This window comes from Vicia villosa, linkage group LG3, assembly GCF_029867415.1.
Source record: "Vicia villosa cultivar HV-30 ecotype Madison, WI linkage group LG3, Vvil1.0, whole genome shotgun sequence".
NCBI lineage: Eukaryota > Viridiplantae > Streptophyta > Magnoliopsida > Fabales > Fabaceae > Vicia > Vicia villosa.
Genome location: NC_081182.1, coordinates 113,070,952 through 113,087,847, shown reverse-complemented (window position 1 = coordinate 113,087,847; position 16,896 = coordinate 113,070,952). Strand labels below are relative to the sequence as shown.

Genomic DNA, 16,896 nt, shown 5'->3' with positions numbered 1-16,896 from the left:
TATACTCCAATTATCCTGTATTATAAGTTATTTTGGAAGGCCTTTCTAAAAAAAATAAGTTTTGTTTAGAAGGAAGAGAATTGTTCTAATTTTTTCCATTTAACAAACTTCAATAAATAATTAATAATTTTTTTTACTATATCTCAATCTTTAATTATTAAAAGTGTTAGAATATATTTCCTCCATTCCTATTTATAAGTAAATTTTGATTTTTTGGATTCATTGAATAAATATTATATTTGGATGATATAAAGATTAGATACATCATTTATCTAATGAATGTACAGATAGAATAGCTTATTGTAAAAGAATATTTTAGAGGAACAAAAGTTACACTAAAAATAGAAAGAAAAAAAAACTAAATTATAAAAAAGTTATTAAAATTTTGAATTTAACAAATTAGAATGAACCATATTCTCAAATGTAAGAAAAATTAATTCATGTAACCGATCTATTTAGTTTACTAAATAAGTGTTGGTTGTTGTTCTAAGGGCAAAGATAAAACCAAAAAGAAAGGTGTATAATGTTTTTCACAAAGTCTATGATATTAATTGTAATTTTTAGAGGGGACGTAGTACTTTTTTATCTTATTTACAAGAGTTAATTAGTTTGAAAGGCTAACATGTGTTTATAAAAATATTTTTTTAAACACATATATTTAATATATTAAAATTTTAAATATGATTTTATCATATTTAATTACATTTAGTTCTAAAACAAAAACTGTTTTACTCAGCTTAGTATATTTCGGATGATTGCAATAACTTTCCTCATGCATTAAAAAAATACGACCCAATCGAAATTTATTCATGATACGAAAGCGTTCAAACTCTTAATTTTGAAAATAATTGGGTTTTACTGCTAGACCTTTTAAAACCAAAAAAATATAAATATAAAACTCCATATTTATGACAAGAAAATCACATAACTTTCATAAGGTAAGATTTGTGGTGCCCCATGGACTAATGCTTGAAAATCATCTTACAGTCACGCAATAATCGACGAAGATCTTAAAAAATAGAAGATTGGGATTCTATTTATTGTAACGTCTGAGATTTCTTAATCAAAGTCAGTCCGACAAAAAAATGACTGTACTTCAAAAATCATCTTATTCTCAGTTGTAAGGATAAATAACTTTCAGGTACCAATCCCTTGTACAAGTACATGTCAAGGTGATGCCCTAAAAAAATTGTCTCAATTTTCCTTCTTTACAAAGACCCTAATTTAGCGATTCTTTTAAGCATTCACTTTAAAATTTCACACCAACATAATAGTGAAAAACAATCTAATGGAACACCAGATCTGTAAGCACTAGGGTCACATTAGAGTCACATACAAAAAGGGGGGGGGGGGGGGGGGGGGGGGGGGGGGGGGGGGGGGGAAACAAACCCAGCCTAAAATAATATAATTTGTCAAGCAGCCCCTATTTTTCTCAAATCTAACAAAATATACTACCGAAACCGTGCTTTCCAGTAAAATGAAGAGGCGGATTGAGCAGTAGTCAATCAAACAACCCATGTACAGGACAGCATGTTCCATCATAATATCATCTATGTACATAACACAATATCTTTGTTATCTATAAGAAAGGAGAACGCCTAAAAGTGGCGTGAATACAAATGGGAAGGACCACCTGGAAAACCAGGCAGTACATTTCCATATCCAGGTTGAGGGGTACTACGTTCAGAAGTGTTACTTCTATTAACTGTAGGATGCTCAGGCCCCAAAGAATTTGTCCTAACATGGTTTAATTCATCGAGACGAGGTGCATATCGTTGCATAGCTGGCGTATTCATTGGCATAGCTGGTGTATTCATCATGTAAGGCAATTCAGATCTTGAGCCAAGTCCTGAATAAGTAGACCCCATTTGGTTATAAGCAGGACCGTGACCAGATAGATAACTACTACTCATAGGATTGGGATTCTGAAGTCCTGGAGGGATAATCTGTTGTCTTGTCTCTAATTCCCTCAGGTGACTATCATCCTCCCTGAGATGAGGTCTATATCCGAGGCTACTTGTATTGTCTCCCATATGCCTGCTACTGTGTTCCTGTAAATCGGCCAGCCCATAATCAGGGAGGGAATCAGCAACATTTGGCCATCTTTGGCCATCATCACCAATGGAAGAGTGGGGCTCCAGAGGTTCATAACCATTATCACCAACATCATTATCTGAAAGTATCATGTCTGATCCGGACTGATTTCCCTCAAAATCAGGTGGACTGGAGGTACCATGGTCCAGTACTCCCTCATACATTTCATTTATACCTTGCCTTTTAGCTGGTAAGGTCACAGCTGGTCCTCTTCCATCATTTTCATCTGATCGCTTCCTTTTCCACGTGGTGCTCTCAGCCTTAGTCCCCAAATACTCATGTCTATCTTGACTCTCTCTATCAAAATTTCCATGAGACAAACCTTGTTGCACCTGTCCAACCATAAATGAGCAATCTTCACCATTAGTTGACTTCAAGAAATCATGATCCAGCATACGATCCAGCATGGTATCATCAATATAGTCATCATCCATAGTATGACTGGCAGATGATTTTTCCCTGTCGAAGCTTTCCATTTTCGAAACATCATGCTGTCTGAACAGGTGACCATTCTTCTGGGCTATGAGCTTATGCTTATCAGTCCAGTCTGGACGGCTCCAAAGGTAGAGAGGGGGTGCCTTTACATTCCATTGCTCCAATTGTTTGTCATTAGTATCAACTGATCCAGGTAGATAAAATGACTGGGGAAAAACAGGGACAGGAACAGGAAAAAATTAAAGACAGAAGTCAGTACACCAAAGAGTGTGTCAATCAAAAGATAACTTGGTATTATTTTACCTTGCCTGATAGAAACCTGTCATCCTCCCAGACAAGATCATATGGTGACCGTTTTTTATCCAGCCTACAAAATAAGGAAGCAAATGTGAAAACCAGGAAGAATAATGAACTCTCTCCCCCTGTAATTCCTGTAAATTCTGTGTGTATCATCAGATCACACACTTGTATTTATAATAGTGTAATGTAACAATAAATACATCGAATCTTTATGATTAAGCACTAACCTAGGAAGTTTTATAATAGTAATAATATTAACAATCAATCTAGGAAGTTTGTAAGGAATATCTACATATTCTTACTTCTAACACTCCCAAACAAAATAGTGACAATTGTCAGGTTGGCATCGGTATGCTTGGATGGAAGACCATTTAGCTCTCATCCTAGAAAAAAGGGACAAGAAAAAGGAAACTACCTCTCTGTCTCTGGAGGTACTATAAGAATCAGGAGCTTCGGCTCAAACTCTAAAGCCTTGTCTATAAACTTGTTAGCTAAAGCTGCTTTAAGCCCAAAGGGAGGATTAAGACCCATGATCTGTAAAAGCAGCAGCGAATAAAAATGATGAAATAAAAATGATGAAATAAAAATGATGAAATAAAAAATATGCGAATTGACCATCTTGGATATTCATGCTTATCTCAACCATGCAATTGACCAACTCTTACCAACCGTGACCCTGAAGGCAAATCCTTTCGCCGGACAGTCATCCAATCTCTCATTTCAAAATTAAAATCATTCTGTAAACAAATCAAAACAACATCGTGGTAAATAGATTAAAAAAAATAACACGATAACAATAGACTAAAATCCCTAATATAGTCTGTATTCTTCATCATTTGTGAAAACTCGTTGAAATCATCAAATAAAAATCATTACGCGCATAACATAATCAAACCTGAAAACCATGTAATCCTTCTTACAGCCTATCAAATATTATCCAACATCATTTACTTATACACCCAACATCATTTATTTATACCCCCAAACAAATTCAAAGCACAACAGACCACTATTCAATCTTACAAGGTATTTTATACACCCACCCCATACACACCAGATGCTTTGAGTTTAATCATATGCATTTTATTAGAAAATGATAAAGAAAGAGAAAGCAGAGAGAGATTCATTCTGTTATTTCTGTTTTGCATTCATGAATGTTAGTTACAATAACTCACTCTAGTGAGTTTACATAGAGAAGCCTAGAGTAACTAACTGTGCTGACTCAGCAACAGTTAGTTACACACTAAGGGAAAACTAGCTTTACAAGTACACAAGCCTTTCTTAGGGCACTGGCATTCTTACACTATTACATTTACCATTTAAACTGATTCTAAATGGTATAATCTGATGATGTAAGAAATTAATATGGATAAGGAATTCCATAAAAGGACACTCACTTAGAACCACGCCCAGAAGGCATGTCAACATGTCATGTTGCTGAACAAATTTAGCACCACAAATTCTTCCTAGAGAATGAATGGTTAACCAAAATTTTCATCCTGACAGATAAGATGATCACTAATTTAGGGGTGTGCATGGATAACTGAACCATATGAACCAACCCATTTAATTGTTTTAGTTTGATAAGCCAGACAATTTTTCAAAAAAACTGTCAGGGAGTGTGAGCCAGTAGCCCAGTACCAAACCAGTTAGGGTCTGGTTGCTTGCTAGCTCCACCTCTGATGATCGTATGTACATCTCTAAGGATGTCATCTTCAATGAGCATATGCTCCTTTATCCTGATTTTTCTCCCACCAAACTTAACAAAGTTCCCATCCTTGAAATCTCATCACCCATTCCTTTAACTGCTCAACCTCGCCTCTCTTAACACACCTAGTTCCACTACCCTTAAGTCACCCTCAACACTCTTTCCCTATGCAAATCAGACCTTCCCCTAATACACCTTATTCCTACCAGCCTTAACTCACCCTCATCACAGACTCCTAACCCAAGCCAGGCTTAACATCCTCTAATACATCTATTTCTACTACCTCTACCTCACACTCATCTGATAAGTTTCACAACTCTAATCTCACCCACTGTCCCAAAAAGGCCAACATACACTGTCCCTGCCTCAATAACAGTTAATAATTACCCAATGGAGACTAGACCCAAAGCTGGGTTCATCTGCCCAAGGGTTAATCCCACACTCTTATTTGCCCATGCTGAACCCAAAATCACTAAACAAACCACTGTCCAGTCCTACTTGGTTAGCTACCATGAATGTTGAGTATAGTGCACTAATCAAGAATGCCACCAGGTCTCTTGTTCCTCTCCCTTATGGCAGGACTCCTATTGGATGCATGTGGATTTTCAAGAGTCAAGGAAAACCCTGATGACTCCATTAACAAGTATAAGGTCAGGCTTGTAGCTAAAGGTTTTCACCAAAGATATGGTGATGATTACAGCGAGACTTTTTCATCAGTGATCAAACATGTCACTGTTAGAGCTCTAACAAGGTTTTGGCAACTCGAGCAGTTGGATGTTCATAATGTTTTCCTCAATGGTGTGCTTGAAGAAATCTACATGACTCAACCCCCTGGTTTCGAATCCCCCAACAAGACCCTAGGTTGCAAACTCCATAAGGTTGTGTATGGTCTCAAACAGGTCCTTAGGGCCTTGTTTGACAGATGAAAAAGGCACTCTCTTACAACTTGGGTTACATGGTAGTAAGTGTGATCTCTTCCTGTTTGTTTACTCCAAGGATGCTAACTTTCTATATATGCTAGTTTATTTTGATGATAACAACATTAGTGACAATAATACTAAGCTGATCACTACCATTTTTACCAACCCCAACTCCAATTTCTCTTTAAAGGAGTTAGGTGACCTGGATTATTCTTAGGCATGAAATTAAACCTCAGGCTAATGGCTTCTTTCTTCTATCCCAAGGGAAATACATTAGGCATCTTCTAGCTAAGACCAACGAGCAGGAAGCTAAGCCTTTTCCATCTCCCATGGTAGCTGGATCAAACTTTAAAAGAAAGGTTGTGATTCCTTTGTTGACTCCACATAGTACAGGTCTGTGGTAGGTGTACTCCAATATGCCACGATCACTCGCCCTGACATGTGCTTCTCAGTCAACAGGGTTTTCAAGTTTATATCTCACCCTTTTGACTCCCATTGGCAAGTTGTCAAGCGCGTCCTTTGTTACCTCAAAGGCACTACCTCACTGTGCTGCTCAAACCTTTTCATTCTTTTCTTGTGACTCTCCAGGCTTTTTGTGATTTTAATTGGGAATCTGGCCCAGAAGGCAGAAGATATATTTATTGTGCATGTGTCTTATTAGGGTCTAATTTGGTTAGTTGGTGGGCTAAGAAATAGCCGGTTGTCTATAAGTCAAGTCACGGGTTACAGTGGTAATGAGCAAAAAACTGAATTACAACGCGTAGAATGAAAACAGCTTTTATAAGTGTATTCACCTTTGTTGGAAGTAAATCAAAGTTTTTGAAGAAGCATCTCTTCCCAGTATCTTCAAGTCTTTTCTTCATGAGAATGCTAAAATCATTAGCACCACAGCAGAAGTCCACAATCTGGTCATAAGTAACTATCCCCAGTCAGGTAAACAATATTCAAATTTAAGAGTAGATTAACAATGTTCAGGATGGTGATCCAGCACAGTAATAGTATATCATAATTTTATAAGGAAAGGCTGAATGAGTGTTGTACAGAAATGGCAGAGAAAGAAAATACACAAGGACCTGGAACATTTATAATTCTCAATAACAGAAGAAATGTAAAAGACAAATTGAGGTCAACATCAGTATTTACCATATCATCATTCTGAACATACCAATGAAGTTTATCCACAATCTGCAAATATCAAAATTCAAAACCATTTTTTAAGCAACAATTAACAGATATAATGAGACAGGCCAGACAAAAAAAAATATATTCCAATACAACAAAAAGTTGGTCATCATGTTTGACACTCTTCAAATAACTCTCCAAATCAACAGCAGACTACATGCAGCTACATTGTCAAGACTACATGCAGCTACATTGTCAACTGTGTTCTTAACTCTCCTATTTCTTATGCAAATACTAGTGCTGTTAAATTAAAGTTTAAAAGTTACACATGCTATAAAGTGATTATATATAAAATTAAACACCTTAGAAAAACCTTTACACAAAGTAGCTTATCTTACAAACTATTTTAAACTAATTGCAATAACTTTGGGAAAATGACAAATAACCTGACTTCAATCGATTAACTTATTAAGGTCAGGTAATACCATATCCATAACTTTTTCAATGCATAAGTTTCTTCCGTATGGGTCTAAAATCATAACTTTGGTCCTTAACTGATTCTTTAACACAGCCATGTCTAAAGCTGGATCTGTACCAATCCTAATCTAATAATTAAAATTTCAGCTGCTCATCTAATCGAGTTTCACAAGATAGTAACGCTAATACCTGCAGTTTAAATCCAACAGATCTCTAAGGATGCCAAAAGCATAATAATTACTTTGAATATGTTTTCCTTTACCCCAACTAAACTAGTTCTACTTATTCATGACACACGTCTCACCTAGAAATCTACATATTCAAGGGCTTAGTGGATTAATAATACTTTTCAATGAAAAGGAGGACTATAAAGCTATCTTCTCAACACAGCAATACCCAATGATATAGAAAAAAAAGTTAACAGTTAAAATAAGGAAAAGAAATCAAGAATACATATATCTGACAAAATAATTAAAATGATTATGTAAGAATTAAATACCCCTTCCAGCTTTTCCACTTGTGTAAAATGGCGGCCAAATGAAGTGTAGCGATTGCCATATAAAACAGGTGCAAGATATACTTTCAACTTGTCCTGCAGTAATTCCCTCAATAAAGTTATGATAACATAATTGAATTGTTTTTTTAAGTCTAGACTTGCATTATTGTGTGTGAATGAAAAAAAAGGTTGGGTTGGGTGGAACTTGTGTGCGATAACCCATCAACATTGCACCTGTCCTCCAATCCAGTTTTTTGAGAGGACAAAGCATATAGAAGTCGACTGTCACTTTCTTAGAGAGATTATTATTTATTATCATTAGGATCGTCGGAAACAAAAGCTCAGGAATGCCAAAGAAGGTGTCTACGTAGAGAAAGACTGGTGGCTAGACTTATATACTTATCTCACACTAGGTCAAATATTGCCTATGCAGTGAGTTTAGTCAGCCAGTTTATGCATATGACCCAACTGAGAATCATTTGCAAGCTGCACTCAAAATCTTCAGTATCTTCAAGGAACCCCGAGAAGAGGAATTTTATTCAATCGTAATGGAAATGTTAGGCTTGGAGCCTATGCATATGCTGACTATGCAGGGTCAATTGTGGATAGATGGTCAACAACAAGGTATTGAACCCTTATAGGAGGAAATCTTGTAACTTGGAAAAGTAAAAAAAAGCAAAGTGTAGTAGCAAGGTCTAGTGCTGAGGAAGAATTTTGAGCCATGGCACAAGGTATGTGTGAGCTCCTCTGGCTGAAAAATCATCCTAGAAGATTTATAGATAAAATGGGAAGAGCCAAGGCAAGGAAGCTTTATTGTGCCAATATATCAGCAATTAGCATAGCTCATAACCCAGCGCAATTTGATAGAACCAAACATAAAGAAGTTGACATACACTTCGTCAAAGAAACACTTGATAGTGGCTTGATCTGCACACCAAACATGTCATCTCAAAATCAATTTTGCAGATATTCTATGCTAAGGGATTCAACAGCCACAATTTTGAAAGAATCTTGTCCAAACTGGGAATGGATAACACCTATTCGCCAGCTTGAGGGCGAGTGTGGGAAATCTCCCAGTATTTAAGAAATTGATTTAGGGAATTTACAATATATTTATTATTTGAATACATATTGATATGATTAGGAGAATCTCCTTAATTCTAGGGATATGTAATTAGAACAACATAATTACCATTTCCTTAATTAGTAAAGGAGTTCTATATATATTTCATGTACCTTTCAATGTTTATGGTATGAGAAATAATTTACTCATAAATTTTCAAAAAACAGTAAAGTACCTTCCACTTGAATAACCGGTTCATAACATCAGGACCACAAACAGCTTCTGCATCCCGAATGCTATGTCCTTTATCCAGCATCCTTAAAGCCGTTCGAACAGCCTACATACACACATGACAAAACATACAAACTTAAAACAAATTCCACAATATATCACTAGCAATAAATATAGGAAGATACCTCGACTGATCCTTCCAACTTTCCCATTGTAATAGTCTTCTCCACAATATTTTTTAGCGAGTGAGCATGAGTAGAAGAAGTAAAGTTATGTTCCTTTATGACATTCTCCATTGTAACTGATGATGAAGCTTCTTTAAACAAAGCCAACAATCTACATCAGAAGAAAGCATCTTAAGAATAATGCCATATTATCAGGACAGCTTTTGAGTTCCACACAAGAATCCAAAATAATTTCATTATTTCGATACACCAACCACTAGAAAAATAACCATCAACAGTAACAGCACAAAAATAAGCAAGTCAGATAAGATTCACCTCCTCTCTGAATCTACGTCTAATTGGGGTGGTGCACTGCTCAGCTTTTTAGGCTTAACAGACACTGTGTTATCAGCAACAATATCAACATGGTTGTCAGAACTAATTTGCTCGGAACCCCTATGATAGAGATCATAAAGTTGCACACCCAGTGAGGGCTGATTTTCCTCGTGGTTAGACCTTTCTGTTTCATTTAAAGTTGACCTCTTATTTTCACTCAAACACCTTCTTGTCGCATCATTTGCTTTATTTCTAGGGATATTTGATCCCGATATTTTTCTAAAATTCTTGATATCAACTTTCTCGGAGGACATTTTTCCAGACAATGTAGACGATTTAGCACTTGTTCTTTTAACAAGTAAATCATCTAACTTAGCATTGTTCTTGTTTGATATAACTTCTTTGGTTGCAGGCTTTATTTTCTTTTTAACACCAGGGAATTTTATATGATCTCTTATAGGAGTTCCAAGTTCATCATCTATCTCATGCTTTCTGTTTCAAGAAATGGAAAAAGAAGTTACTAGATGTCAAGGTAAATTTGGGGAACAACAGACCTGCTTACTATAATACTTACAAGCAATAAATAAGAATGCGATTGTTTGGCAAAAGATCTTCCCAAGCCCTGGCCATAACGCCTTCATCCACTTCGTCTTCAAAAGCAATCTTTCTGATAAAAGCAACGTAAGAATCAGGCCCCCAGACACTATCAAATAGCATAGTTATATGAATATACTAGAAACACAGGCAAAATGGGTAAAATAACCTTGGCAAACATTTGCGATGATATGACCTGGGACAACGCCTACAAACAGCAAAGTGTAACTCGTGCTCGTTCTTGTTTTCCATTTCTTTACAGATACGGCAATAATGAGCAGGACAGGTGAAAGGCTCCCCCTTGGTTATATTGCTTAAAAGTTCTGCTGGATCATCCTTAACCACCAGCTTTAGTAACTTCGTGACACATTCTGGATGATAAAAGAAACCGCAGGTTGCAGAAGCACATTTGAAGACCTGAAGGAGAAATTCAAAACAACTTTCATTCCTGTAGATAACAAAGAAGCTATAAACAACAGCTATCATTGAATGGATTGAAAATATTCTTGTGAGCTCTATATGAGGGCTCAGGCAAAGTAGTGCTTGTTTGGATGCAAGGTGGGCAATGCAAAAAATGATTTTCCTCCAAAAAAAACTTAACTCTGGTATGTTTGATTATTTTGCAGTAGAATTCTCCAAATCTCAGATGTGATAATTAGTAACTTTTGCGTTGGGTTTGAAAAATTATACTGATTTTAGATCAAACTTGTTTTTAGAGTAAAAATATCCAAACATTAATAATCACTTCACTTCAAACACAATATTAACCAAATCAATTTCACAAAATCAGTAAATTCAAAATCAAATTTGGCTCACCTAAACATATACCTAGCCCGTGATTTAGGCTTGAAAAGGAGCAGTTTCCATGATCACTCTATATTTTATTAACAATCCAAGGGAGGTTGGATTCTCGTAGTAGTCTTATGTGGATGTCGGATGACATGGTGATAATTGGAAGACATGCGTCTAGCATTTTAAAACTTAAGCTCCCATAGATGATAGAACTAAATTTTGGACAAAGGACCTAAAGCCCATTTAGTATTTATTTACCAGAAATTCATGTAAGCAAAAGAAAAAAGAGCATTTTCCAGTCTTAACAGAAATGCATCCTTACAGCTACTATATATATTGGCTACCACGAATTGGGTGGCCCTCCATAGAGCTAGAAGAAAATATATATGAACAAAGTCATCAAAAGAGAGCAGCAAATTTTTTAGATATAATTATACCTCAGCACCAGCAAATTTATCAGAACAGCCTAGTCGGCCACATGCAAAGCATTGGTGTTTATTATATTCGCAATTCTTACAATAGAAATTTTGGATCTCCTGCGAAAAAGAAATGCACAAAAGCAATCAAATTTTCACGTAACTATACAATGAAAAATAAAATGGAAGAAGACAACCAAAAGAAATGTTAAGAGAAAATAAAATTAGCTTACCTCAACTTCCTTCTGGCTAAATCCAAGAGAGGCACAAGCAGAATCTTCACCATCCTTCTTATTAGCATGAAATGACCTCATACACTTTCCATCACAACTGCATTTATCATTTTATAACACATATTTTGAAAAAGAAAGAATCAACTACAATTCTAAAACAAAAAGGAAAGCAATAATATGTCGGGTACTCTTGAGAAATGTGCAATGTCACCTAAATATACAGGAGAAAGAAACCAAATAGAATTATATTAACCCACACACAAATAAAACTGTACCACAAAATATTTCCGCCGTTGTCACAAATCGAACAAACAGAATCAAATAACGCATCTTCTTCATCTGATTCTTCATCTGCAACAGTCTCATCAATTTCATCATTGTCAATATCATCAATTATAAATCCAGGTCGTGCTAGCTCTTTAACTTCCTGGAATCAATAAAATACGCTTTCAAAAAATATCACAAACAATATATGTGACATCAATTAAAGGAAGCAAAGAAGAAAAATATTTTTCAAGGAAAACTAAAAACTAATATCTGACAAACCTCATCGGAAAGCTTCTTAATCCTCATTGTATCCTTATCTTCCAGAACCGTGAGCAAAAGCTGTTAAAATGAATTAATCAATAATCAATAAATTGTCATTAAAGTAAGACGCAAATGTGAAGTAGACAGACAAGAAATTAATCGTCTTTCTTAAAATAAAAAGAAATGAAATATTAAGTTAAAGAAATCAGCGCTACAATTTTATCAGACAGTAAAAGGGCAAGTCAATGGATAACTAAATTCTTAAAACAAAACAAAAGAGAGAGTAAATATATCATAATTAAAGTGAAAGCAAGCGAGGAGAAAGTTTGACATACAAGGAAAACAGGGATAGAATTGTAAGATAAACAGAGAGATGAAGAAATTACCACTGCATAACAGGGCAGTTTTGTAGAACAGTATTTGAGATCACACATCTCGGCAAGCTTAATGTCAAATGAAATTGATATGGTACGTAGCTCCAAAGAAAAAAGAAGACACTAGCTTAAATTTTGAATTATTGATTAGGATTAATTTATAAAAAAAATGTGGATTAGCATTTTTGATCAGAATTATGCATAACATAATCCTTATCATAAGATTATGTATAACAGAATCCGTGTCACTTCTAGTTTTGATTTTAACTTTTATATCATGATAAGATTATGCACAACAGAATCCTTATCATTAATAGTTTGATTAGGATCAATTCATTATCTGTAGCCTTTAAGAGGCAGACTACTTTTGGAATAAACAAGCAAAAGCCATATTTAGGAAAATAGATGTTAGTCTAGCAGGGCCCTGTGATGGATGAATCTGCTTCTGGCTTTCACCCTAGGTCAAAAGAAATATTATGCCGCATCTATGATGCGAACTGGGATTACAAAAACAGTGAACGAAAGAAAATAATGGAACATAAGGAATATCATTTCTGAACATCAAAAGAAAATACCAAAGAACCGATGCTCTCTGCCTCTGACAAACTGTATGCTTCTGTTTGATACCCTTCTCTCTCCTCTCAGCACCTCTATAACAGAATCCTACTACACTGTTGAATTTCTCTTTCACTCTTTGCCGCATGGACAGTCCCAACAAACCCACTATGCTCTTTCCTATTCATTATAGGATAAACATGTTGGTTACTGGTAGGGTTGTTCATGGTACTGTTCGTGAGAAAATCGAACCGAACCAAACCATAGTAAAAATTCACTTGAACCGAACCGTTTAAACTTACTAAGAACCAAACCAGCCAAAATCATTGATTTGGTATACCATTTCGAAATTCCAAACTGTTAGAAGACAATTTTTCCCAAACCGAACCGCTTACTAAAGAACCGAACCGTTAAGCTATTTTTCAATTTTTTTTAAAAAATAATTTTAACTTGTTTTAAGTATTTTTCATTTTCAGATTTGGTTTGGTTCGGCTTCAGTTTCAGTTCGGTTCGATTTCAGTTTCAATTCTAGAACTGTTTGTGCATTATGGTTTGTTTCACTAACCAAACATAACGGTTTGGTTATTTCAACTTTAGTTTAGTTCGGTTCTTGATTTTTTTGAACAGCCCTAGTTACTGGGCTAGGTGGTTGGCGTTGTCCTAACAGTCCATTTGGTCCACATTTCTCATACTGGATATTAACAGTCTAGGCTGGTGACTCAATCCCATGCAAAGGTTTGTAACTGAAAACCACTGCATGAACTTCATTTTATTACCTAGAAATCTTACACAGCCATCAATTAATTCAAATTAAATTATGCAATCTCCATTTAATACAAGTGAAATTTATAGAAGTCATTCTGATGTAGGCTATATCGCACAGTTATGGTTGAGGGTATCTTATCAAAATCAAATATACTTATGATATAAGAATGGATAATGACAATTTTAAAAAGTGGGGACAGAGATCATGCAAAGTACAGTGAAAACATTTAACAAATTACATTTATAAACAAAATCTATAGTTTCAATCCCAGATAGCATTGTGTAGCGGCCAAACCGGAAAACATTATAGTTGCATAGGGCATAGAGGGATGACTGATATTCTAAAATATTTTATACAGATTAAATAATTAATACTATAAACACATAAATGTTGATAAATTAAACAAATTACTCAAAATTCATGAAATATTCATCATTAACAATCAAAAGTGATATGACTTACGTAAAACACACTAATAAAAACCAACTACAGTTAAGGAAACAAACAAGTTTAAGTTTAACCAAAACATACTATTTGATATTAGTATTCATAAATTCCACCCGTTAACAACCTTAATACTCAGTAGAGCCCCTTAATAAATGCCATAATTTAAAATCTACTTCAAAAACGCAATCCTACTTTACCTCTTCCTAAACATTTTACCAGAACTCATCAATAGATGTGCGATTAAGCTTAATCCTTCTTCCCTAAACAAACAAAAAAGGCCAAAAAACATCCACGGCTGATTTGCAAACATGTTTCATTAAATCTTCTTAGTCTTGCATCAGCCATCATACAAAGAAACAATGTTTAATGCAGGACATAAGTTTCAATCTCAAAGCAACTAATTTAAAATAATACAAAAAATATTCAACTATATTTGCAAACCATATTTTGATTAAATAACTCCCAAAAGGACACTTTAAAGGAGAGAAAGAGAAAGATCAAATGCTAATTTTCAAGATTACCACCACAGCACATTTGAGAAGGTTAGTTAGTACCTTGGACTTTGCTAAGACAGCATCCTTTGAGGCAGCTTCACTCATTAAAGCCATATGGTTTAACAAATCATTATGCGAAGGTTTAACTTCATAATAACTGGAAGAAAATAAATGTATATATTTTTAAAAAATTCATTATATGTACTACTTGAATACTTCCACAGCAATCAGGAATGAAAGAAGTCTATAACTAAGAAAATTACCTAAAATCCTTATTCTTACTCAAGCTATCCCACACAGATTTTGCTGATGTTTCTAGATTCTTCTTCACGAAATGCATGAAGTAAACCGTGATCAAAATAGTCCTTATCGTATCCTCATAGCTCTTCCTTGGCTTTTGAAGTTTAATCCATTTACCATCCTTCGATAGCACTGATATCTCAGGCTTCACATTAGAAAGATCAAACCTCCATGCTATAACTTGCATAAAAATCTTCTTCAGACCGTTATCTGCATTACCGTGCAAAAACACCTTCTCTTTCTTCCCTTTCGGACTCTCAGACTCACTCCATTGAATAGGCAAAACAGAAAAAGAAATCGGCGTGTCTTTATCGTCTTCAAAATGGTAATTCGACACAGACAATGGCTGTGTATCAATTTCGTCATCCGATGATGCCATTTTCTCGCCCTAAACCTAAACCTAAACCCTAACTACTTAAAACCTAAACTGCAAAAAAACAAAAGAACAATTACAACATGTATTATACATCAAATAAGAGAGTTAACTATACACAGAAACGAAAGGGATAAATGCTAATTACATAATTATACACGAAGAATCGAAACTTAAAGCTATATATTGATAACATACAAGTTGAAATTCTAATAATACGTTAGAATGAAATGGTTAAGATTAACTACTATCACCTTCTATGTTTCAATCGCAAGTTCTAGCTCGGAATCGCGGTGCAGAATAGAACTTTTCTATGACGCGATTCTACGGTGCGGTTTTTGTAATGGCGGTTATCGCCGTCACGTGTTGCGGTGGAATCGTAACCTTGTGCTCGCTGCAGGAAAATCGGAAAAGGAACGGAAGTTTGGGCGGATTTTCTGGCTTTTCTGGTGGTTGGCGATAAACTCCGGCTGCGTTGTGTTGATATCAGTGAAACTGCAACATGTATCTAACTCTAATTCTAATACATCATCATACAATAAAGACCCCGTGAGAGCCTGCATTTTGCTTATGTATGCTTATGTTTATGATATTGAGAAATTATTTTCAATATTCTTTCCGAGTTTGTATTTGGTTAAATTTAAAAATTTGAAGAAAAAAATTAATTTAATGGAGATTAGCATCATAGACAACTTAATGGTCATGTAAATAATTTTAAAATATTTAGAATTTGTGGGAATATATCGTTTATTGATATAAAATTATTTTACGGTGAAAGTCTCGTATTTTCTTAAAATGAAAGACTATTGTTGAAGATAAATATTACTTGCTTTGGAAATAAATATAAGAAAAATAAAACTAATTTTTTAAAATGAAACATAAATAAAAACTATCTACAAATGTGTTTATTACTCTAATGTATGAAAAGATTATTAAATAGAATGAAACTGCCTTTTGTTTTGTCTTATTTTATAATTTAATCTTTCTTTGTTTCATTAAAAAAAAAATAGTAATGGGAAGGGACGGCTTTTTATTTTGGTATTGATAGTGATTTCAAGAATGATTTGTTGTAGCTTGTTGTTTAGATCATCATGAAAAGTTGTTTGAGGGTGAAATGAACTCTCAAAAGAGTATTGATGTCATACCTAAAAATTTAGATTCATACGTTGAAAGTGGAGAAGACAAGATCAAGCAACATTTTGTTTTTAACATAATTTCAAATGAATCTACTTTTATTGTTAATGAACATGTTTATTATCTGAATGAGGAATTTGGTGACACATTGGACTTTAAATAAAAAGAGTAAGGAGTTGAAGATAAGGATCCATGATATGTTTAAAATCTACATATATCGTGTGTATAAGGACAGAGTGTGTATGTGTCGATTTGTGTTGAGTTTAGCCAAAACTAAGACTCAAACCAAATAAAGTATATCTATATCATTTGGCATCCATTATTATTGACTCGCGATCAAGTTTGATCTCTTAACTTTTAAAAAAATCGTGTTTGTCTTTTAACTATACGAATTGAATCACGTTAATCATTTTCATCTATTATGTTAGTCAAAGTCAATGGATAAGGCTATGCGGCACTAATGTGGAATGCCACGTGGTTTAGACCAACTTTTATGAACAATTTATCGAAGAAAAAATCGATCACAAAAAAAATATGGGTTTTT

The 16,896-nt window shown here is 34.6% G+C and overlaps 1 protein-coding gene across 3 annotated transcripts; it reads right to left on the bottom strand.

Moving 5' to 3' along the window:
* Nucleotides 1-1,449: 1,449 nt before the first annotated feature.
* LOC131662348 (protein ENHANCED DOWNY MILDEW 2-like) lies at nt 1,450-15,854 on the bottom strand. Of its 3 annotated transcripts, none has more exons than XM_058932113.1 (19): nt 15,473-15,854; nt 14,809-15,272; nt 14,606-14,702; nt 11,928-11,987; nt 11,657-11,808; nt 11,382-11,478; nt 11,170-11,268; nt 10,110-10,357; nt 9,921-10,013; nt 9,347-9,838; nt 9,032-9,182; nt 8,851-8,952; nt 7,556-7,648; nt 6,601-6,642; nt 6,252-6,362; nt 3,495-3,566; nt 3,245-3,363; nt 2,833-2,896; nt 1,450-2,735 (listed from the first exon to the last, which is right to left on the bottom strand). In XM_058932113.1, the coding sequence occupies exons 2-19, from the start codon at nt 15,222-15,224 to the stop codon at nt 1,599-1,601; spliced, it is 3,645 nt and encodes a 1,214-aa protein (XP_058788096.1). In that variant the 5' UTR covers nt 15,225-15,272; nt 15,473-15,854; the 3' UTR covers nt 1,450-1,598. The 3 variants fall into 3 exon arrangements, with proteins under 3 accessions (XP_058788096.1, XP_058788097.1, XP_058788098.1); XM_058932114.1 differs by having other exon boundaries at nt 14,809-15,267; XM_058932115.1 differs by lacking the exons at nt 14,606-14,702; nt 14,809-15,272; nt 15,473-15,854 and adding an exon at nt 12,296-14,590.
* Nucleotides 15,855-16,896: the final 1,042 nt, after the last annotated feature.

What these genes read in the sequence shown, in the direction of transcription:
- LOC131662348 (XM_058932113.1), bottom strand. Translation starts at nt 15,224, where the DNA reads ATGGCATCATCGGATGACGAAATTGATACACAGCCATTGTCTGTGTCG. An exon ending in GACGTAGATTCAGAGAGGAG is followed by an intron (nt 9,183 to 9,346) that starts GTGAATCTTATC and finishes CTTCTGATGTAG; the next exon opens with ATTGTTGGCTTTGTTTAAAG. An exon ending in ACCGGTTATTCAAGTGGAAG is followed by an intron (nt 7,649 to 8,850) that starts GTACTTTACTGT and finishes GAATTACTGCAG; the next exon opens with GACAAGTTGAAAGTATATCT.